This window comes from Trachemys scripta, chromosome 12 (genome assembly GCF_013100865.1).
Source record: "Trachemys scripta elegans isolate TJP31775 chromosome 12, CAS_Tse_1.0, whole genome shotgun sequence".
NCBI classification, from domain to species: domain Eukaryota; kingdom Metazoa; phylum Chordata; order Testudines; family Emydidae; genus Trachemys; species Trachemys scripta.
In genome coordinates this window covers 3726718-3750932 of record NC_048309.1, presented here as the reverse complement: position 1 = coordinate 3750932, position 24215 = coordinate 3726718, and the positions used below count along the sequence as shown (strand labels likewise).

The 24215-nt window shown below is 41.0% G+C and overlaps 1 protein-coding gene across 14 annotated transcripts in view; it reads right to left on the bottom strand.

Moving 5' to 3' along the window:
* Positions 1-24215, bottom strand: part of RTEL1 (regulator of telomere elongation helicase 1) — a 101292-nt gene that overhangs the window by 61527 nt on the left and 15550 nt on the right. For all 14 annotated transcript variants that reach the window (XR_004647868.1, XR_004647869.1, XR_004647870.1 and 11 more), the window contains exons 10-18: positions 19702-19855; positions 19209-19247; positions 17272-17350; positions 16165-16262; positions 15275-15330; positions 8603-8677; positions 6280-6361; positions 1795-1927; positions 649-762 (exon numbers count right to left, since the gene is read on the bottom strand). Coding sequence is in view for 11 of the 14 variants with exons in the window: in XM_034787462.1 (XP_034643353.1) it covers positions 649-762; positions 1795-1927; positions 6280-6361; positions 8603-8677; positions 15275-15330; positions 16165-16262; positions 17272-17350; positions 19209-19247; positions 19702-19855 (830 nt within the window). In the remaining 3 variants the exon portion in view is untranslated. The remainder of the gene's footprint in view (positions 1-648; positions 763-1794; positions 1928-6279; positions 6362-8602; positions 8678-15274; positions 15331-16164; positions 16263-17271; positions 17351-19208; positions 19248-19701; positions 19856-24215) is intronic.

Here is a 24215-nt window from a genome sequence, read left to right as displayed (position 1 = left end):
AGCAGTCTTAAACAGGGGAATGTATATATAAAGTTGAACTTAAAATGGATGAAAAAGTATCAGGATATAATTGCTTCGAATATTTTGGAAAGGTAATTAAAATAGGAAAATATGGTTGATATGCAGAAAAGCTTCTCCCTCACCCCAGAAACTTCAAAAGGACTACCTCTTTAAACACCCATTCACAGAGGTGAATACGATGGTGCCAAAACAACCATGCTACTCTGTTAGGTAAATAACGTTCTTGTAAAGAATTGATAAATACATAAAGCATGGAACTACTTCTTAAAGTTCTACAAACAGGTTTTTAAGCAAAAAATGATATTATAGAATAGAAACAGAACAAAAGGGGGAACCTTAATTTCAGGTCTTTAGTTTTCTAGGCAACAGCACTTATGTTTCCTTTTTTCCCCAGCATAGAAATTCTCTGCTTTTTTCCAGATTGGCTAAGCACAAACCGAAATGTAGAAGCATAACATTTCTCTATAACCTCACCTTCTGCTGCTTCCTGTTACTAATTAGAAGCCTGTTTATCTAAGAAGTGATCACTTTGCATATCGCTTTTCCCACAAGCACTCTCATTTAAACAGAACTCATTCACTGATACCCAAGACTTCACAGCAGTATTTAAACGAAAGAGCTGATTACCTTTTTTCATAGGTAGAGCTGAGCAGACCTCCGTCTGGTCCCTTGGGAATTATCCCCACCCATATCTGGTGTTTATCAATAACATGTGGATTTTCCAAGCAAACTGGGAAAGGACTGAGGAAACAGGAGAGAGATGATCTCTAATGTAAGAACATAAGAACGGCCATACTGGGTCAGACCAAAGGTCCAATTAGCCCAGTATCCTGGCTTCCAACAGTGACCAATGCCAGGTGCCCCAGAGGAAATGAACAGCACAGGTAATCATCAAGTGATCCATCCTGTTACCGATTCCCAGCTTCTGGCAAACAGAGGCTAGGACACCATCCCTGCCCAGTCTGGCTAATACCCATTGACAGACCTATCCTCCATGAATTTATCTAGTTCTTTTTTGAACCCTGTTACAGTCTTGGTCTTCACAACATCCTCTGGCAAAGAGTTCCACAGGTTGGACGTGTGTTGTGTGAAAAAATACTTCCTTTTTTTGTTTTAAACCTGCTGCCTATTAATTTCACTTGGTGACCTCTAGTTCTTGTATTATGAGAAATAGTAGATAACACTTCCTTATTTAATTTCTGCACTCCAGTCATGATTTTATAGACCTCTATCATATCCCCTCTTAGGCTCTTTTCCAAGCCAAAAAGTCCCAGTTTTATTAATCTCTCCTTATACAGAAGCCGTTCCATACCCCTAACAATTTTTGTTGCCCTTTTCTGAACCTTTTCCAATTCCAATATATCTTTTTTGAGATGGGGCGACCACATCTGCACGCACCATGGATTTATATAGAGGCAATAGGATATTTTCTGTCTTATTATCTATCCCTTTCTTAATGATTCCCAACATTCTGTTCGCTTTTTTGACTGCCCTGCACATTGAGTGGATGTTTTTAGAGAACTATCCATAATGACTCCAAGATCTCTTTCTTGAGTGGAACAGTTCATTTAGACCCATCATTTTATATTTATAGTTGGGATTATGTTTTCCAATGTGCATTACTTTGCATCCTCTTCATGACAGTTCTAAGCCGTCATTTCATTTCCAATCCCAAGCATTCAAAAATCATGAGATAAGGCCCATGAGATTGGCTTACAAACAGTAAATAATGCCATCTAATGACTTTATTTGCACAGAAAGAAATTAACTTACATCTGCATTTCCATGGTGAAGGAGGAGAGTGGGGAGAGGGTCCCACTAGTGAGAATGATTGTCCGGACTCCTTGACGGACCAGCTCATGCATGCTGTACCCGGGGCTGAAACACCAGTAGCTCAAGACCTTTCCTATATCAAATAGAAAATAAAACACTAAGAACCAAGGTCTGTCTAGTCAGTGGAGACCACGTGTTTGAGTTGCTCATGCTGTAAACCAGAGTTTGAGGTTCTATAACTGGAGATGGGCACAAACCACAAAGCAAGAACCTAGTGCTAAGTTTTCATACCTGTTTAGGGGTGTCTGGACCTGGGGTTTGTGGCTTCAGCTTGTCTCTGAACTTAAGTCTGCCAATTCAAAGCAGGGTTGAAGGTCAACACCCATCCAAATTTCAGTAGTTTCTAATTTCAACGAGAGACTGTCGTTATCTTCATCAAACACACAGTCTACTAAGGACGATTGTGCCAGCTAGAGTAACCAAGGTTGATGGTGTTGCACCAGGCACCATGTATAGAGAAGTTCCCAGAACTGGTTCAATCCTACGAATCCACAAATCTCTGGGGCATCCCCACAGGCGGCATCAGGTAGGGTCAAGATGTGCACGCCCCTTCATATGTTGATGGAGAGTTTGAGAGCACAGCGTGCTAGGGTGTTTTTATCCATCCTGGCAACATGGTTGAAAAGCATGTAACATCGCTTTTGAATATAAGGAGTGACTGGGCTCCTCCACAATCTCAGGCCTTCCTTCAAACACATCACCCATTACACATATCTTAAACTAAGCCCTCCTGGTCCAAAGACAGCAATTGGTACTTCTGCAGGGGAGCTAACTGAAAGCTTCTTCCAACCCTGATCAAGCTGTGCTTCTCAAGTGAGTCACTCAGTACCCATCATTAGAGGCGGAAAATTATTTTAAAACCAATGTTTTTTTCTCCGCACTCCTTCCCGCACACAGCCCTTTGGGCAAACACACCCAGGAGATACTGAAACCTTGGAGATTTATATTCAGAGACTATGAGCTAGGGTGACCAGACGGCACATGTGAAAAATCGGGACAGGAGGTGGGGGGTAATAGAAGCCTATATAAGAAAAAGACCCAAAAATCGGGACTGTCCCTATAAAATCGGGACATCTGGTCACCCTACTATGAGCAAACCTCTTCACTACACACCAAAACTGGTGCAAATTAGCATGGTGGAGGCAGTCTCTAATTGGACCTGTATGTGGATAGGTCTGGGAGAGTGCCCACACAAGGTGAGTAGAGACATTTAAGCAAGGAGCACCAGTAATCCCAGATGAGGAGGATGCTGAGGGAGAGTGTGGGCGGCTCAGAGAGAGGAAACACCCCCTCCCCCAACTCATAAGCCCACCCCTGAAACATCCTCTCTCTCTGAACATGCAGGGGGCTTTCAGAGTGTCAATTCCATGGATTCTGGAGGAGGCAGGATTGGACCACAACAGCAAAAGCCTGTGGTTCCTCCACTGGTTGTGACTTTTTGAGCATATGGGTAGCCCAAAGCGAGAATTTAGCCCAAGGTGTTAAACTCTTTTTAGTGAGCTGAGCCAAGACAGATCCCCATAAAATCCACTGAAAAGCAGCACTTTTCAGGCATCTGACAGTATTCCTACAGACTATCCTAACAGGAGCATTACAGCACCTATGTGAGGAAATATTTGCTTTTGGCTGTTTTTGTCATCTGTAGGATTTGCATATGTTGTAAGTCTACTAACTAGCTTGTCATGAGTAATTTTTTTGTTTTGAAGAAGAGGTAAAGAAAATATTTTGTCCCTGGTAAACTGTGGAAGATTTTCATGACAATTTTGCAAGGCTGATGTATACAAAACACCCAAACATAAAAAAACAAAACAAAACAAAACCAAAGCAAACTGTGCTGTTTGCTCCGCTTCCTCTTTCCCCGCCCCACCCCCAATAATGAAATTTGTCCAGGAGAATTCTTGTAATAGAAAACTAGGATTACACAATATTTGAAGAAAACAAAACGTTCAAGTTATCAGAGAACTATGCTTACATTTAGAACTGACATCACTAAAGTCAACACTTATTTCATTGAAATACTTAGAAGAGGAGGTCCAAAAACAACAGCTGAAGTGCTAGGACTACTGATATTCCTAAAAATAAGTTGGTTTTGGCCTCAAGGTGAATATTTTTACATGGAAAAAACAAACAGCTTCCATTGTTTAAGTGCCAAAATTATGAAACCAGATACCGACAAACAAAACAAGATAAACTCTTAAGGCAGGTCTACACTGGAAATGGAGGTGTAATTTCCATTTCAAGGAAACGTGTTAGTGCTAATCAAGCCAGTGCACTAAAAATAGCAATGTAACTGCTGCGCAGGAAATGGAGGGACAGGCTAGCTACCCAGAGTACATTTCCATCTGTGATCCTAGGGACGTACTTGTCCGGCTATCCCTCCCACGGCTCATGCTGCTGTGGCTACACTTCTAATTTTAGCTCACTAGCCCTTAAACAAGCTAGTGCGGATATGTTTCCTCGAGCTGGAAATTACATTTTCCAATTTCAGCATGGATGTATCCTTAGAGAGGCCTCCAGACAACCAAATTATTTCCTTCTAGCACTGTGTACCATCTTCCACAGGAAATTTAAATACAGGGACCCTAACATAACTTCTGAGCCTTAATGCTCTAACCAAAGATTGTCAAAAGGTCTGTTTTGTTTGCCCTGATTAACGGATTTTTTTTTTTTAAAGGGAGGTTATATCCTCACTAAATCCAACTTGGAGCAGGTTTAGTGGCTTGGGAAAAAGCCTTAAGTTCAGAGAGAAACTTGGCTTCTGAATTCTGTTTCATTCTGCAGCAGGGTTATACTGAGATGGTGCCAGATAACAGATGTAAGGAGTGGAAATAACAGTAGAAAACCCTATTTAATCATGAAAGGCTCAACATTTACAGTTAAGGCTGAAGCTCCACCATGACAGTACCCGGTTGTGCTTAAGTACAGAGGTCTCACAATAGGGTTACCTAATAGAGCATATTGATGCTGTGATGCTGCTAACTGGCATGGGACCTCTAGTAAAATAAACATGGGAGACTTAATTCGAAAGGGTAATTTTTTCAGGCACAATGCAAGAGCCTGATGATAGGTGCTTAGAATGAGACAACCAGTTACAGCTCCGCAGCCGGAACTGAAAGGTTTCTACTAAGATAACAACTCAGAACATTGATAGCTACGTTACCCCTGGAATTAAAAACCCGCAGCTAGCCTGTGCCAGCTGACTTGGGCTCAAGCTCAGGGGCTGTTTAACTGCAGTGTAGACATTTGGGCTTGGGCTGGAGCCCAGATTAAGACCCTGTGAGGGTCCCAGAATTCAGGCTGCAGCCCAATAACGTGTACACTGCAATTAAACAGCCCCTTAGCCTAAATCCACGTCACCTGGCATGTGCCAGCCGGGGAGTTTTAACTGCAGTGTAGACATATTCTATATAAACACTAACTTATTCTTAGAAAGAGTTTTACATAGAAAGAGGCCAGGGTGTTGCCTTCTATTTGTTACATCAAAAATGTGTCCGCTCAGTAAGCTTGCAAACCCAGTTCTCTGTGTTTGTGCCCATGCAGAAGATGCCCCTGTAATGTGCTGCCTTTGCCACTTAGAGAAACCACAACTCTACCTGACCTGCTGTTTATAACCAGGCTCTACAAAGGAGGACAATGATTAGAATTCAGAACCTTCAAGACCCATTGAGCAGCAGTTTATGCTACAAAGACAGTTAAAAGACAAATAACTGCACTGGCTGGCAAAGATTCCAAGGAGCCAATTAACCTCCCACCTGATTGGCTCCTGATGTTAAGTCTTACAAAACTAGTGCTGCAGTCTCAATTAACCTTTCAGTACCAGAAAAGCATGCAACAAAGAAGACTAAAGGCAAGAGGAAAATCTCAATATTTCCCCCCAACCCCCGCGGGTACTTTTTCCCCTTAGGGCTAGTCAACACAGTTTTGTATGGGTATAACTATTTCAGTTAAAGGATTGATTTTTTAAAAATAGTTATACCTGTGCAACCTCTAGCAAGGACAGTGCTTTATGCCAGTATAGCTTATTGCCATTCCTATCCGGGAACAGGTGTACTGGTATTAAATACCTGTGAAGTGATATAACTGTATCCACACTAGAGGGGTTATATCAATGTAACTAATTTAATACAGTTAAAGCAATGCAATGTGTGTTCAGGCAAGCCCACAAAGTTCCTTAAGGAGCTACTCTGTTTTGCCTTCCCACCCAGCACAGCCGTTCTGACATTCAAGGAAGACTAGGTGGAGCTTCATGCACAGCCCTGCGATGGCGCTCCCTGTTGAGTGACATGAGACACTGCAGACTGAAATGTTTGCTGTCCTAGCATTTTCAACCACTCGGACAGTTTCCAATATTTATTTTATTTAAGTCAGGGAAGGCCTTGTTAACTGGCTTTTGAATTAACCTCCCACCACAGCCCATTCCTGCACCTTCTTTTTTTGTTACTGATGAACTCCATAGGTCTGTCCTCTGCTTTTTTTTCTGATTACTGGTATCCATATGAATGTGCACCTGTGGAAAAAATAGGTACATGACAACATCTTCCCAAAGACTGTTGCAGAAATTAGATACATCTGCACCCCCATAAGCCTAGGTCCAGCCCTGGATAATTGAAGTTCACCAGCAGTTCTTATAATGCTTACAGTGTTTGGCATTTGCCTTTCCTCATTTCTCCTCCCCCCCTCCCACTCACCCCCCCAAAAATCCAACGAGTACAGGAACACACCACCGCTCAAATTGCCATTTTGAACCAATTTGTTAGAGCAGGATTTCCTGGGTTGCATAAAGCAAAGGCAAATAATACAATTATTTAGTGTGGCACTTGTTACCTCCCATTGGAATGCAGTGTACAGAATTACAAGAAGAAGATTATTAGAAGGAGATGCTGTATATAGGGCAACAAAAATATTAAGTCTTGAGAATAAAATTTCTGAGAGAAAAGACTGGCTTTTCTTCATTTGAGGTGAAAAGTGATCCTATCTCAGATGATTTCAAAATGATGAAAGCAAAGGAAAAAGCCAAAAGAAAATGTTCACATAGGTAAAGAGTTCAAAAACTACAGGGCAACCTAAAAATTAGCAGTTTGGAGTTAAGGAGGAACACCAGGAGAATAATTTCAAATGCAGGGTAAACCCATGGAGTAAATTGTCAGGGAAAGTGATTGATGCTAAGAGTATGAATGATGGACATTCTTTCTGGAGAAGGAAAGGATGGGGGGGGGTCTGTTAAAAATGCAAGAAGGTAGGGCTAAGATCAGCCAAAAGAGGGCAGGTTTGCTGGGCTAGAATTTCTTTCCCAGCCCTACCATTTTAATGTCATACATTTCTCTACCCAAAGGGGTCTGTAGGACAGAGAATGCAGGTGGGAAAGGGGCCTGGGAGTTGCGTGCTACAATTAAAAAGTAATGTCAGACAACAGGGAGGGAAAGTATTGATGTCTGCAATCCTCAAAGTCTAAAGAAAGGAGATCTATGCTTCTAAGGATCAGACCCTTTCCAAAATACCTTCAAAGCATCTGCCAAGATTAAACACACAATTTACCAAATGCAGTAGGAACCTGGTTTATACAAACCCCTCGTCCAAAAATACCCATTAGCCAAAATTAAGAGGTGTCGTAACATTTAATATTGCATTGAAAGGTCAGTGTATCCCATTCTCCAATTATTGGAATAAATTACATTCTCTTCTTCCCTTTTGATGGATGGGGTTTTACTGTATTTAGTGTAGGAAAAGAAAAATTAAATAGTGCCATAGTTAATTCAGTTCTTTCTCACGGGAATCAAGTTTAGCACTTCCCAAATGCTATGTAGGACAGTTCATTTCAAACCTTTCCATGCACCATTTCTCACACTGTCCAATTCTTTTGGGGTTGGGGGAAGCTGACACAGTTTTACTGGTGAAGTATGTGCGTCTCTTGGTAGATAAACATGAAGAAAGAGGAGTGTCATGTTTTTAAAGCAAATGCACTTTGATGCATGGACTCCCTATGCTGGAATGAAGAGGATGAAATCCCCTCTAGGCCTTGTGAATAAAAAGGGTGTTCAGAGGACTGTAAGTGGGGCTTCAAAACTTGAGCCACCCAAGAGATTAGTTTAGGAATATATTAAGGCCTAGTCTATACTTAAAAGTTAGTTCAACATAGCTATGGCACTCAGCGATGTAAAAAATTCAGACCCCTAGGCATCGCAGCTGTGCTGACCTAACCCCTGCTTTACATGCAGCTAGGTTGATGGAAGAATGCTTCTGCTGACCTAGCTACTGTGGCCCGGGAGGTGGAGTTCCTACCACAATTTTAAAAAACACCCTTCCATCAATGCAGGAAGCATCTGCAGTATGATGCTACAGCAGCATAGCTATGGTGCTGCAGCTGTGCCGCTGTAGCACCCATAGTGTAGATATGGCCTAATTCTTAAACAAAAACATGTGGCATCAAAGTTTTCCCGTAACTCACAATTGCAGCATCTTCATGCTTCCTAGGTTCTTAGGAGAAATTTAAGAGCTAAAAATCAGATGTTCCCCTCTTCCTGGAACTTGAGCAATGGATTCTAATCTCAAGCAGTACTCGAAGACTTGAAATCCCCTTGGCTCCTGCCTGTAGGATTTATACATCCTCATCTCCTGGAATTCAACATACTTTGATGTTACACTGCCCACTCCCACTGATTTCTGCACTGTCTGCTCTTGACTACAACAGCCCATCCACGAAACACCAGAAACAAAGAGAAAGTGCCAAAACACATCAAGCATCCCATACCTTATAATACTTGGATATTGATTGAACTGGCATGGAGCTGGATGTGCCTTCTGGAGGATCAATGCTAAAAACAATCTAAGAAACAGATGGATAAAGCACAGAAAATTTTAACAGATGCCTCCAGCAAAATCAGTAAGGTGTCACAAACAATTATGCAAAATGATTGCTGCTGCAATAACTTTAAAATATATCTTGCAATATTTGTTTTTTATACTCAGGTGCTGTAATTCTGTTCACAAAAATAGACGCAATGGTGAAAGTATCTTTGACAATCAGGACAAATATGTTTAAATACTAGCAAACCTTTTTAGGTTCCCACATGGACTTCTTCACTGTGAGTTGAAAGTACCTGTGACACTATTAAGTAGAGGGGAAAAATAAGTATTAAAATGTATAATTAGAACCTAAAAGGGTTTGCTAGTATTTAAACAAATTTGTCTTGATCGTCAAAGATACTTTCACCATTATATCTATTTTTACGAACAGAATTACAGCACCAGAGTACATAAAACAAATATTTGCAAGCACAAATGGATAGTTACAGAACTAGTGAGCCATCTGTGTGAACAAATACCAAATTTATGCAAGCAACACAAGTAACAGTGCATGTGTAAAGTGTAGATAATATTTAGTCCTGCATCAGTGCAGGGGACTGGACTAGATGATCTATGGAGGTCCTTTTCAGTCCTACATTTCTATGATTCTATGTTCTACATAATTAAACAGGATTTTGATTAATTTTATGATGAGTAGAAACACTCTAAAAGTACACAAGCTGGCAATGATGCAGGCTACAGCTGCTACAGCCAAGTTTCTTGAGACATTTAAAAGGCATTAACAGTACCCATGAAAATACATTTCATAGTAAAAGGAAGCTGTTTCCCATTATAGTGAAGAAACAATAAAAGCAGCATTCTTGGAAAGTGTAACTAATGAAAATTAACTTAGTGTGGCCAAAAGGAGTTTTAGCAAATGTCTTTAAAAAAAATTTCCCAACAAACAAAAATAAACACATGATAAATTGAAAAGTTATACCCCTGAAAATAGGGTCGTATAACAAGGAAGCTGATTGGGCCACAAGTGGCCAGCAGGTTGAGAACCACTGGTCCAATCTTTGCCATGCAAGAGAAAGGGTTAATACGTTAATTCTGCTCTTTTAAGTGACCTCCGGAGGGGTGTTTTCTGTAATGTGTTTTTGGATGTTTGCTTTCTGGCAGCACAGCTGACCGCAGCAGGACCAGTAAACAATGGCTACTGGGAGGAGGAAAGGCTAATTCCTTTTAGGGTAAGAGAGGAGAATCAATTGGTGGAAGAGGGAGGAAAGATGCTGTGATGAATGAGCTGCCTATTCTGCTGTACGAAACTAGTTGTATTTTTCTAAGAAAAATACGGAATAGAAAACAAGATCATCCCTTCCTGTCAAATTCCAACTCTAGAAGAAGGAGGAGAGTTTATTCAGCTGCCAAAGCATGCAATTCTTGATGGAAAAACTAATAAACAGTTATTGGGAAATTCACTATTACCGCTTATCATGTTTCCAAGAATCACCATTGAAGTGAAGTCACATTAACTACTTGAATGCTGCCAAATGTTCCAAGCACAGGTGACAAAATGCATTTCAGGTACATCACTTGGAAACATCAATATTTCAGGTTTAAGTGTGGTAGCTGTGTTAGTCTGTATCAGCAAAAACAAGGGAGTCCTTGTGGCACCTTAAAGACTAACAAATTTATTTGGGTATGTAATCAGGCGTGGACTTACTGCTGCGGCGCCTCCTGCTGGTCATCTCAGGAATTAGCTCACCCAGCACCCGGAGCACCCTCTGCAGGCCAGGTGTCCTGCCTGTCGTTGGCCCCTGTGTCCCTCCCAGATCCTGGTGCCCTTGGCTTGGGTGCTGCTCCCCTGGCAGTACCCCACTCTCTCTCTGGGTCTCCCCACCCAGGGGACCCCCCACCCCTTATTCCACTCAGTTATGGCTACTGCCACTCACCATCTAGCCCCATGCTCAGGGACAGACAGCCGTCTATCAGCCAATCATCACAGGCAATAAGGGGTTTGGTCTGGCTGCCTTTACCCACCCTCAGGTTACCCCTCTGCAACCCCAATACCTATATGGGCCTAGGACCAGGCCCTGCAGCCTGGGGAGTTGCTGGCCGCGGGCTTCCCTGCCCCCAAGGCCTTTCCCCAACCCTGCCTCACTCTAGGTCCCCAGTGAGTTCACTGCAGCCAGGCCTGTCTCTCTCTCCTGTCAGAGGGAGACTCCTCCGCTTCTGCCTGCCCTGGCCTTCTTATGAGGCTGAGTGGCTCAACTTGGGGCGTGGCCCCAGCTGCAGCCACTTCCCCAATCAGCCAGGGTTTTGCTTCTTTACACCGCCCCAGCCCACGGCAGGGCTTTTCCAACCCCTTCAGGGCTGGAGCGGGTGTTCACCCCGCTACAGGGCATAAGCTTTCGTGGGCTAAAACCCACTTCATCAGATGCATGGAGTGGAAAATACAGTAGGGAGGTGTAAATACACAGCATATGAAAAGATGGGAGTTGCATTACGAAGTGGGGGGTCATATATCACATTGGTAGATGTGCAGGTGAATGAGCCACTGATGGTGTGGCATTCACCTGCACATCTACCAATGTGATATATGCCATCATGTGCCAGCAATGCCCCTCTGCCATGTACATTGGCCAAACCGGACAGTTTCTAAGCAAAAGAATAAATGGACATAAGTCTGACATCAAGAATTATAACATTCAAAAACCAGTAGAAGAACACTTCAAGCTCCCTGGACACTCAATAACAGACTTAAAAGTGGCAATTCTTCAACAACAAAAACTTCAAAAACAGACTCCAATGAGAAACTGCAGAATTGGAATTAATTTGCAGGACACCACCAAATTAGGCCTGAATAAAGACTGGGAATGGATGGGTCACTACAAAAACTAATTCCCCCCTGCTGATACTCGCACCTTCTTGTCAACTGTTTGAAATGGGCCACCTTGCTTACGTTGGCCTCATTAGCACTACAAAAGTGATTTCCACCCCTTCTTGTCAACTGTTGAGAAAAGCCCACTTCCACCTTAATTGAGTTGGCTCGTTAGCACTGACCCCCACTTGGTATGGCAACTCTCACCTTTTCATATTCTGTGTATTTATACCTCCCTACTGTATTTTCCACTCCATGCTTCTGATGAAGTGGGTTTTAGCCCACGAAAGCTTATGCCCAAATAAATGTGTTAGCAACATTTCAGTACAACATCAGGGCTTCAAAGGAATGCAACCATATTCCACTGAGCAAGAAGTTTAAGAGCAAAGTATCTGGTGTAATTATAGGGAATGCTGGAGCCTACAAAATGTAACATTATTCCCAGTAAAGAGGAAAGTAAGTAACAGTCATATAAAGTCTTTGGCAAGAAGGGAGACTGCAGACTGACATATATTGTCCTCCCTAGATTTAAAATATAACTGCTGGTACTGTATACAGACAGAAAATACAGGGGAGGCCATTTGAATTAGAAGGCTATTAACATATTAAGGTGCTTTGGTAATTAAAAAGCACGTAAGAAGAGTGGTTTATGCTGTTACCAAACGCAGAGCAGTGCATACAGTTATCCAGTTCCGTTTTCAGATAAAGTGAATTTCACAGAATTTGCTGAATGTTACTCCCCCGACAGCCAGCTCTCTCCTATCCCCATCCTGCCTGTCTTTATTAGTACACCTCTACCCCGATATAACGCGACCCGATATAACATGAATTCAGATATAACGCAGTAAAGCAGTGCTCGGGGGGGAGGGGCTGCGCACTCTGGCGGATCAAAGCAAGTTCGATATAACGTGGTAAGATTTTTTGGCTCCCGAGGACAGCGTTATATTGCGATAGAGGTGTAGTTCTGGCACTTTTGCGCTTCCTACAATTTAGTTTACATTTACAAGCAGCATCTTCTCCCAGAAAAGAGTCTGTGTGGCACATGCTTTCTGAGTAAAAAGAGTGAAAGTTAACTGCTGCGGGGGACTACTAGCCACTAGTGAAAGTTCATAGAGCTACAGTGAATAGAGGGAGTCAGGGGGTCACAACCAACTACAGCAGTCCTCAGGGTCATTGGAGTGGAAGGTGGGAGTAGGCCAATTACTGACTATACAGGGTCACTGGTTTCATTTATTTTTCGTTTAGTTTAAGTGTCATTCATCAATCTGAATTTATTTCTTGCATCTCTATCTGGATGTCCAAATGTTTACACTGAATTTCTCAATGATTTCTATATATTAAACAATAGAGCAATGAGCAAGAACAAAGCAGCAAAACACGTATACAAATCTTTATAATGATTATCACCACCTCTCTATGAAAGGCCAGAGGAAAATCTGTTCTGATCCGAAAAGGAAAAGGAAAAGTTGGGAGAGTGCTCAGTCAAATTTCACTATCAGCTTTCAGGGAAAGTTCCAATTAAATTTGACATACAGTGACACAATCGAGGAGACTGCCCTGAAATCAAAGTCTGGAAACAAAGTGACCCCACCTGAAATGTCAGCAACTGTTCCAAAATGAAAGCATTACAGTTATGATAGTATTCAGTTTGACCTCTCGGCTCTCCAAACGTCATTGTGTACTTTGTTGATATAGCTCAGAACAAGAGTGTTGGCCAAATTAAGATGTCAGCTAGGATATGAACTTCAGTTCACTAGTCCATAGTACCCTCTAAGCTCCTTGCAACCACTTCCTTCCTCAAAGGCATATTTATATTTTCTAGTCCTGCAACAGGAGGGAGATTGCGCTAGTGCAGTGTACTCAACCATGTTCTTCTGATGTATTATTGAGCTGCAGCTGTAACACATTGTCTAGGTGTCCTATTTTAAAAGTTCCTTACATTCAATAAATAAATCAAAAGAACAGAGTTAAGATTATCTATATTTTTCCCTCAACTGCAGCTTACTCTTTCATGGGAATATCTCTTCTAATCAAATACTGCTGGCTGAACATGCTATTTGCACAACTCAACGATCCAGCTCCTCCTGGTGGAAGTTAGAAACAACTGAATCATACTTTAATCAGACACCTCTAAAAGGAACTTTATACACCTCTATCCCGATATAATGCTGTCCTCGGGAGCCAAAAAAATCTTACCACGTTATAGGTAAACTTGCTTTGATCCGCTGGAGTGCGCAGCTCCGTTGCCCCAGAACACTGCTTTACCGCATCCGAATTTGTGTTATATGGGGTTGCGTTATATCGGGGTAGAGGTGTATATATAGAAGCATAGAATATCAGGGTTGGAAGGGACCTCAGGAGGTCATCTAGTCCAACCCCCTGCTCAAAGCAGGACTAATCCCCAGACAGATTTCTGCCCCAGATTCCTAAATAACCCCCTCAAGGATTGAGCTCACAACCCTGAGTTTAGCAGGCCAATGCTCAAACCACTGAGTTATATAGAAGAACAACCGTACTGGGTCAGACCAAAGGTCCATCTAGCCCAGTATCCTGTCTACCAACAGTGGCCAATGCCAGGTGCCCTAGAGGGAGTGAACCCAACAGGTAACGATCAAGTGATCTCTCTCCTGCCATCCATCTCCACCCTCTGACAAACAGAGGCTAGGGACACCATTCCTTACCCATCCTGGCTAAAGCCATTAATGGACTTAACCTCCATGAATTTATCCAGTTGTCTTTTAAACGCTGTCATAGTCTTAGTCTTCACAACCTCCTCAGGCAAGGAGTTCCACAAGTTGATTGTGCGCTGTGAGAAGAACTTCCTTTTATTTGTTTTAAACCGGATGCCCATTAATTTAATTTGGTGGCCCCTAGTTCTTGTATTAAGGAAAGTTATTTACTTATTCCCATATCTACTTTCTCCACATCACTCATGATTTTATATACCTCTATCATAGCCCCCGCAGTCTCTTTTCCAAGCTGAAAAGTCCTAGCCTCTTTAATCTCTCCTCATATGGGACCCGTTCCAAATCCCTTATAATTTTAGTTGCCCTTCTCTGAACTTTTCTAGTGCCAGTATAACATATGAATGTTTAAGATTGTCTCTCCCCATCTCATCATAGTGCAGAGAAATATCAACAGATTTTCACTTTCCCTTATTTCCTACTATGTCAAATATCAGAAGTACACAGCTACTTAACTCTTTTATAGCTGGCTTCTGAATGCCACAAATCAGTTCTGTATTTCCTGTAAATGAACTTTCAGTCCACAAGATGCCAAGAAAGTCTGGCCCTGGAAGTTAAGAAATGAAACTCACAAAGAGGTTTCCTTTAGAGACTATGCTCTGTACTCAAAAAGAAATTCAGAATAGTGTTGATTTAGATGTTTTTTTAAGTAGATCCTCACCCGTATTCCATATGGCCCACTGACTTACATAGATAGAAGCTATTTCTCAATAGAGAAAACTAACCAGAACAGCTATTTTCACACCTTAATGCTTACAGTGAAAGGCATGAAATCTCTGCTGAAACACACTACCAAACTACAAGCCACATGGAGGCAGCTCTGTTTGAGTCTATAGTCAGGTAGAAATTCTTCCCTCAATAGCATGTCAACTCCCATCAGTGCTTAAGAGTTAAACAGACACACTTCAAAGAGAGAGAAAAAAAAGACCCCTTTGGTGTCTTTCCACATCCTCCACCACCTTTTCAATCTTTTAGAATTATAATGAATCAGCAGCACAGAATTATTTACCTGAATAATGTCTGAAAGTTTATGTAATCCAGCTGTGTTGGTAAATATCCCAGTACCTACAGAGGACAGTATATTAACTTTTTATGTAGACAAATGCACATATGTATATACACCCATACCTGAGCGTGCACAAACACACACAAATATGCACTGCACACATCCACATCTCACTACCACAATGATTATTAATAAAGTGGTTTAAAAACATCATTGGATAACAAAAAAAATAAATGAAACCAGCACATTGCCAGCACAGTTTGGTGTGCAACAAGAGCATGACTTGATTTCATAGTATTTTGTCCCATCTCCACTGAGAAGCTGTAATGTAAATTAGCTTTCATACCCCTCACATACATTAATAATCAATGACAAAATCTCAATGGAGGTTCTCTAAACTGAGAGGCTGGATATTAGCTGTTTAAGATATTTCAAAAGGGAACTTTATGCCATTTCCCTTCTAGGAGTAGTAAGGCTTCCTGCCCCTTTACAGGCCCCTGACCACCTCCCACTGAGTATTATTGCCCAGTTAAGAAGGTAGCATATACAGTTCTGCAAACTCACTTTCCTGATAGCAGTGAAGCACTTTGAGAGATCCTGCAGACTATGCACGTAAACAGGCATTTGAGAATAAACAATTTTCAAATTGTCAGTTTTCCACTTGCTGAAACTATGACAGAGGTGAGTGGGTGGACACTTTTAACTGCCTTTTCACAAGCCTATGGCACAATTAATGTTGCTCCCATGCAAAGGGAATACAGGAAGAACATTATGTGAATAGCGCTCATTCTCCCTTTCTCATTTATGCCCTCGAAGTATGGAAGCTTCCATTTGCTGTCATCTCTAACTTACAGAACTATACATAGTAGCCGTGGTGACAGGCTTACACTTACGGCCTGAGAGAAATTGTTCAATCTGTTCCAGCGACTCCAGGAGGGAGGTTTTGGTTTGGAATGTGATCTGGGCCTCTGCAAACAGATCAAAGATGTAGCTGCAATTCAAGAACAAAAATACAATTGGACAGACTTTGCAAATAACCCTACATTTAATAACAGCAATACCTTGCCCTTGTAGTTCACTGTATTCCCTTCTCCATAAACAATAAGGGTAAATAAAAGTAGTAACTACTTTGTTACAAGATTAACTGAGATAATGCTGGGATATTTTTGTTTGAAAGCCCAGTGACCTTCACCACCACATCATCTGCAATTACTTTTCATGCACACCTTATTACAAACACACAATTTCCTTTGGTTTACACACAGTTCTGTAGAGCATGAAATACCTCAACCAGAACATAGTTACACTGGTACCTTAATATGAATCAGTATTTCACAAGCCAGCATTTGTCAGAAACAACTAAAGACCATCATCCAGTTCAACATACCCTATTATTCACCCACACACTCCATGCCAGATCTTCCAAACTTTAACTTACTATTTTTATAGGAGCTGCAGTTTCCAGCTTACAACATGGTTGGACCTTGCTATTACTAAACAGTGAGAGGCTAAACGGCAAAATCCCAATCACAGGAGGATAATACTGTATTCAAAGCATCATATAATAAACAAACTACTCGCTATTCCTAAAGGCAAGCGGTCAACTGATTTAGGGTCACATTTGATAGATTTCATAATTAGTATAATCTGAGGCTGAAATGCTCTTCAGAGTTTAAAAACATAACAAATTACTGAAATACCATGAAAGTAAGCAAGTACAATGGGAAACATTTTTATGGGGACCCACTGAATAACGTTACATAATAAAAGCTGGTTCCCAGAGCAAGAGCACTATTACTAATGTTAACAGCTAGTATACCTATTGCTACTTGCTGCCCCAGAGACTTCCTATTTCAGAGCATGGTGTTACTTTCAAATGGAACTTTGAAGGAGAAACTCACATTGGAGACAGTCTCATTAGGCCAGAAGTCTCTTCTCCTAACAAACAGTCACACTAATGAGGAGGATAATACAATCTCAGAGCACCAATTGGCACCTACCTCCCTTCTTTTGTGACTCCATTTCCATTAGCTGGCAGTTGCACAGCATCAATAGCATTTTCCAGTTGAAGAAGAATTCCTTTAAGGCAATCAAAGGAGAAAATAGTTCAATTTATAGTAAATGAAAAATTCAGAACTCATCTAAATGAGCTCTTTCGAATGGCCTTTGTTACAAAGATAGTCACCTAGTTACTGCCCCTAAACCTAGCTATTATCTTGTTTGTGTAACCAATCTGATACTTTAAAAACTGCTGAAATATAAATTTTAAGTTAATTCAAATGTTTAAGTTTTAAAACTTCTAAACATTTATACTGCCTTATAGTTATAGAGCACCTATCATCCAAAAGCCCTTTGTAAGCATTAATTAAGCCTCACAACATCCCTGTGAGATATAATCTATGTAGGAGAGTAGAATATATGTACGTTTGCCTATTTCCTTCCATTTACAAGGGATTCTCACATCTAAGAATTTGCTACTATGTGAGATTTTAATAAATACACAATCTTTCACTCACTTTGACACCTTTGCAAATTTATCTCACTAAGGACCTCTTTAATTCAGTGGTAGGTCACCATTTTGTATAGCTAAGCCTAGGAAATGAGGGTTATGCAACCATGGGAGAAACAAGGTAAGAGAAACAAGGCATAATAATACCTAGCTCTTCTATAGCACTTTTTATCAGTGAATCTCAAAGCACCTTACAAAGGAGGTCAATATCCACATTTTACAGATGGGGAAACTGAGGCATGTGAGGTAACTTGCAGAAGGTCACCCCACAGGCCAGTGGCAGAGCCAGGAATAGAACTCAGGTCTCTCCAGAGTCTCACTCCAGTGCTCTATCCATTGACTCATACTGCCTGTTTATAACAGTGAACTTCATACTGAGGACATCCAATTACACAGTAAACTGAGATTTTACATGCCACTTTATTCTATGACTCTCTGAACTACCATTGCTGATCTCCTGCTGGCTTATTAGAAGGAAGTATTCTGATTAAGTGAGAGCCCCACGAACAGGCAAAACCAGCAATATGAACAGCTCATCCAAACAGTTGAAATATTGTCTAGGTCATGCTGAGTAATTTCTGTGATTAATTTGAAGCTGTAGGACGGAACTGTGGAACTAAGCATTTGAAAATATTTATTGGCAGCAAGAATATTCAAAATCCCCCATTTAACACAGCCTTGGACCACTTTGGTAATGTATGGGACACTGAAGTTTTCTGGCCTGCTGAGTTTAAAAACATTATCAGGATTTCCATTGTACTTACTTCCTAACGCCAAAACCCAGGATTACAGATCTCAAACTCACCTCGCACTGCCCAGCAACACGAGCAATTAGAAAACAGATCATTGTTGCAGGGTTACAAATTAACCGTTTTCCCTCAAACACTGTGAAAGTGTTCCCAGAATCAAGGTGCTATTGGATCAAGTTTCAAAAAGCTGCTCTGTTATTGCCAGCAAAGTTCTTTTCTATTCCAAAATGTTTTCTTTTTTGGTGGGATGAAAAAGGTTATTTAAGGTCAAACTCTTTAGTACAAATTCAGCTGTTGGCTGGCAGAATTGTGGTTGCAGCAGAGTGGTACAACCAATGCTCCACCAAAAGAGAGATGGATTACAAAATTTGGAAAGTCCTTGCAATGGTGAAATGACTAGCTGTAGGAGGCATTCTTCTCCCAGCTATACAAACCTCTCAGCTATGCTGAAAAAGGCTGAATGCTCAAAGGACCAGAACCCTTGACAAAATTTCTAAAATAAATAGAAGACCCTCCCCCCCTATGAAGCTTTCAACTATGTGCCTGACAGATGTCAAAGGGTGCCATAGAAAGGCTGCATGAGGTTGATTTACCATCATTTCCCAGAGCACCTTTTTTTCCCTATTGTATCAACAGCAATTTTGTTGAGATAAGTTAACACCAAAGAAACGGTACTTACTCTTTATCTTTGCTATATCTTCAAGCTCCATGCTCAGCCCTGTTTGAGAAGGAAAAACAATTCACTCCTAATCGCACAGGGATTAGATGAAGTGTTCAGCATTTGAGGCAACTGTTTCTTAACTTAATCCGAACTTTCTCACAATTTTTCATTTCTCCAAGAGAGACTATTGTTGCCAACTGCCTTTCTGGATATTACAGTTTTTGAAGGTTATACTCAAGTGTTCATACAACTACATATTTTGTATTCTATTTACTTTTCTCCTCCTTGATTCCTTATCTCATGTTAAAAGGTTTGGCTAAAACTTGATGTGTTTGGTTACCACAGGTTAGGAGAACAGCAACAATATTGGCCAAGTAGAAAGTTTGATCTATCCACCACCCAGATTTGACCTTACAGGGACTGACTAAGGGAAAAAGTTATTTTCCAAATTTGTTGACAAAGCCACCCCCCACATCCCTTGCAAACCATTAGTTCCCAGCTATTAACACACCTGAGCTGGCAAACTCCATATTGAATTCAGCATGGATTTCATTTTGTTGAACTACTTTGGCTTGTTCTTCCAGTACCACATTTATAGCATCCATGGCTGAAGCCAAGTCGTAGGGAGTCAAGTCAAAAGACGATGACTCTTCACACAATTTCTCCTGAAATTCCAAGAAAATACAGAATTTATTGTTATTTGGATTCTGGTATTGCCCTGGGTGTGCTGGGCACGTCAAAGATTATAAGGTCAGAAGGAACCATTGTGATCATCTAGAGGCCATAATACTTCCCTGAATTAATTCACATTTGAAATAGAGCATAGCTTTTAGAAACACATCCAGTCTAGATTTAAGTTTCCAGTGACAAAGAATCCACCACAACCCCTGGTAAATTGTTCCAATGGTTAATTATACTCACTGTTAAAAACTGCTACTTATTTCCAGTCCTAGGCCATGTCTACACTTACCGATAGATAAGAGCTGCTGTGTCGATTCAGCGGGTCTGCTGAAGATTCGCTAAGTTGATGGCAGAGCACTCTCCCGTTGATTCCGGTACTCCAGCTCCCCGAGAAGAGTAAGTCGGAAGGAGAGCATCTCCCATCGACACAGCGCAGGGTAGGCACCATGGTAAGTCGACCTAAGCTACGTTGACTTCAGTTACACTACTTCAGTTACATAAATAATGTAACTTATGTCGACTTACCGCGGTAGTGTAGACAAGGCCTATATTTGTCTAGCTTCAACTTCCAACCACTGGATCTTGTTATAACTTTGTCTACTAGACTGAAGAAACTCTATTATCAAATTTCCAGTCCCAATTTATGCTCTTATAGGTAACTTTATTCTTCTAATAACTAAATAGATTAAACTCCTGGAGTCTCTCACTATAAGGCATATTTTCCAACCCTTTAATCGTTCTTGTGGCTCTTCTCTGAACTCCAATTTTTCAACATCCTTCCACCTTTCAGAGTCACTGCTTCCCAGGATAGATTCCCCAAACATGAAATTGTGGCCTACATTTTTTGTTCCTAGATGTATCTAGTACTAGGGATGTATAACTTTGCATTTGGCCATATTAAAACAAATATTGTTTGCTTGCACCCAGCTTACCAAATGATCTGAATCACTCTGTATTAGGGACCTGTCTTTATTATTTACAATTCCCTCAAACTTTGTCTCATCTGCAAACTTTATCAGTCACGATTTTGTGTTTTTTTCCAGGTCATTGATAAAAATATGAAATAGCAGAGATCCAAGAATGAATCCCTGCAGGACCCCACTAGAAACCCACATGCCTGATGAGGATTCCCTATTTACAATTACATTTTGGGACCTGTCCACTAGTTTTTAAATCATTTTTATGTGTGCTATTTGATTTTGTATAATTAATTTCTTAATCAAAATGTTCTGTGTTACCAAGTTAAATGCTTTACAGAAGTCTAAATATATTACATCACTTCTATTACCAATTTGTAATCTCATCAAAGAAAGGTACCAGGTTAGTTTGAGAAGATCTATTTTCCATAGACCCATGCTGATTGGCAGTAATTATATTACCCTCCTTTAATTCTTTATTGAGTCCTGTATCAACCTTTCTATTACTTTGCCTGGGACTGATAACAGGCCTATAATTACCCGGTCATCATTTTCATACTTTCTAAATATTAGCACGACATTAGTTTTCTTCCAGTCTTCTGAAACTTCCCCAGTGTTCCAAGAGTTATTGAAAATCAACATTAATGATCCCACAGAGCTCCGCAGTCAGCTCCTTTAAAACACCTGAATGCAATTCCTCTAATACTGAATTCCCCTATGTGGGATGCAACACGTTTTGAATTAGCAAATTGTCATCTATAATATTTACAAATTCTGAGGACATTTTAGTACTGGCTACACAGGAACCCCAGCATGTCATTCAGATTTAAATCCTCCATGATAATGCAATGTTTTCCCTATGCATTATAGTTAGGCACTCGAGGAGATGGTCATCCTATTCCTTAGGGTGATAGGGTGGTCTGTAGCAGACCCCAATTAGTACTAGGGATGTAAAATTGTAAATGGTTAACTGGTAAGCATTAGACTTACCGTTAACCCCCAGCCCTGGGCTGGCCAGAGCAGCCCCAGCCCCTCTCCCTTTAATCGATTAACTGGTTAAACAATGTAATTTTAATCATTTAAATGGTTAACTTTTTAAACTATATTTACATCCCTAATTAGTACCCCATCTTGTGCTATATCTGTTAGGACACTGATACGTAAGCATTCAAGACAATTTGCTTCTGACTTGTCAGTGACTCAAACACAATGCCATTTCTGACACCATACCACTACTCTTCCCCTTTTGCCCACTCAAACCTTTTAAATAGCTTAAAACCACTGACGTAGCATTCCAATCATGCAAACCATCCCACCCAGTTCCAGTAGTACCTGGAGTTGAATTTATGCTCAAATAAGCAATTCCAATTCCTCTTGTTTACTACACAGGCTCCTAACATTGGTGTACAGACAAATAAAGAATTTCTTCGGTTCACATCTCTTGGTACTTTGATTAATTTTGTTCTCAACATCATGGTTTGTTGTAACTGAGTGCTTACTTCTCCCTTTTCACCATCTCGTTTGTTGCTAGTTTAATGCCCTCCCTGTCAAGTCTAGCCAGCCTATAGTCTAGAAGAGTGGTCCCCATTCTATTGAGACAGAGGTTATGCAAAGTGAACAGTCCCCTCACCCCTACAGAAGGTGGACCAATGTTTCAACAAAACCTAATCCTTCTGCCATTTACCTAGCTATCGGTTTACTTCTAAAGTCTTCTGCCTTCTGTCTTCTTGTTCATAGCAAACGAAGGATTTCAGAGAAAATCACTAGAACATTCCTCTCCTTCAGTACCCTTCCGAGTTCCCTGAAGTCATCTAAGATCTGTGAGGTATCCCAGGAAACAGCATCATTAGTGCCTTATGCATCATTACCAGTGGATCTCTGCCTGCTGAGTTCAGAAGCCTATCCGGTCTTCAAGCCACATCTGGTGTCTTTGCTCCATGAAGACAGCACACCATCCTGTTTTCTGCCTGCTCCTTTGGAAAGGATGTTCTTCTTCTTCTTTGTACAGAATCCCCAAGGAGGATTTTCTGTCTTCCTTGGTTGGTTGGAGATCTCTTTGTGGGCACATTTGATTGTTTTGTGGGTTGGGCTGAACAGCCAACCACAGGTATGTCCTGTACTGCTCATTGTTTCATTTGACCAGCTGCATCTTCACAGACGATAGCCTCAGTTTCCATGCTCATAGACTAAGGTCAGAAGGGACCATTATGATCTTCTAGTCTGACCTCCTGCACAACGCAGGCCACAGAGTCTCACCCACCCACTCCTGTAACAAACCCCTGACCTATGTCTGAGCTACTGAAGTCCTCAACTTGTGGTTTAAAGACGTCAACATGATTATTATTAGATTCTTCTACTTATGTGGAACTCCTCCTGGACTGATTCTATCTGGTGGTCATGGCCTGCCCCTCCTCTCCTGCCTCCAGCCATGTAGAATGCACCTGAACTTCTTGCCTCTGATGGTTACAAACTGTCTGGTCTCCTCTCCGGTTCCCAATCTCCTTCAGTGACCAATTTCTTCCTTTCTTAAATCTGGGGTGGCAATGCTTCCTGAATCTGGATGTCCAATAACTCCTCAGCCTCTCTCATATTCTGTGGTGTATGCGCTTGTCCTTCCAGACCACAAATATTTCCTTCCATAAAATTTTACAGGAACCAAACCATTCCTGTCCTTTGGAGGACTTGTTCTGGATTTAAACTTGGGACCTCTCACACAAGTAAAAATCATACCACTAGACCAACACATATGAAGATGCAGTCCCTTGCACTCAAGATTTTACAATCTAAGCTGGCAAGTAATGAATGAAGGTAGAGGGATAAAATACAACATACATACATGTCATCTTAAATTTAAATAATATATACACACAGAAATAAAGAAAATAAGTATCAACTATGGAGAAGGGAATTAAATAATCTTACATGAGAGATGTGGTCTAATGGGCTGAATATTCCCCAATTCTAATCTTAATTTTGACAATACTTCTCTGTCACCTTGGCCAAGTCACAACCTTCTCTGCCACAGTTTCCTCATCCATAAAATGAAGATGGTATTGACCTTCCTCCCAGCTGTGAGAAATAGTAAGGACTTGCTTACATGGGGAAACTGAGATGCAGAATAAGCTATTATAAATAGCTATACTGGAATAGCGCCCCACATGCATGTTATATTTTGGAATAAAAGTCACTTTTATTCTAGAATAGAGTCATAAAATGTAAGGCCAGAAGGAACCACCAGATCATCTAGTCTGATATATCCTGTATATCACAAGTCACCAACACTACCTGCACACTAAGACCGTCAAGCAAAATTAGAAAAAAGTATTACAGACCACAGGAGATTTGACTATTATGTTCCACAGGAAAAGAATAAGAGGGATTGAGGGGCACCACTGCTCAAGGCCCCTGCAAAGAGTGTCTACAGGGT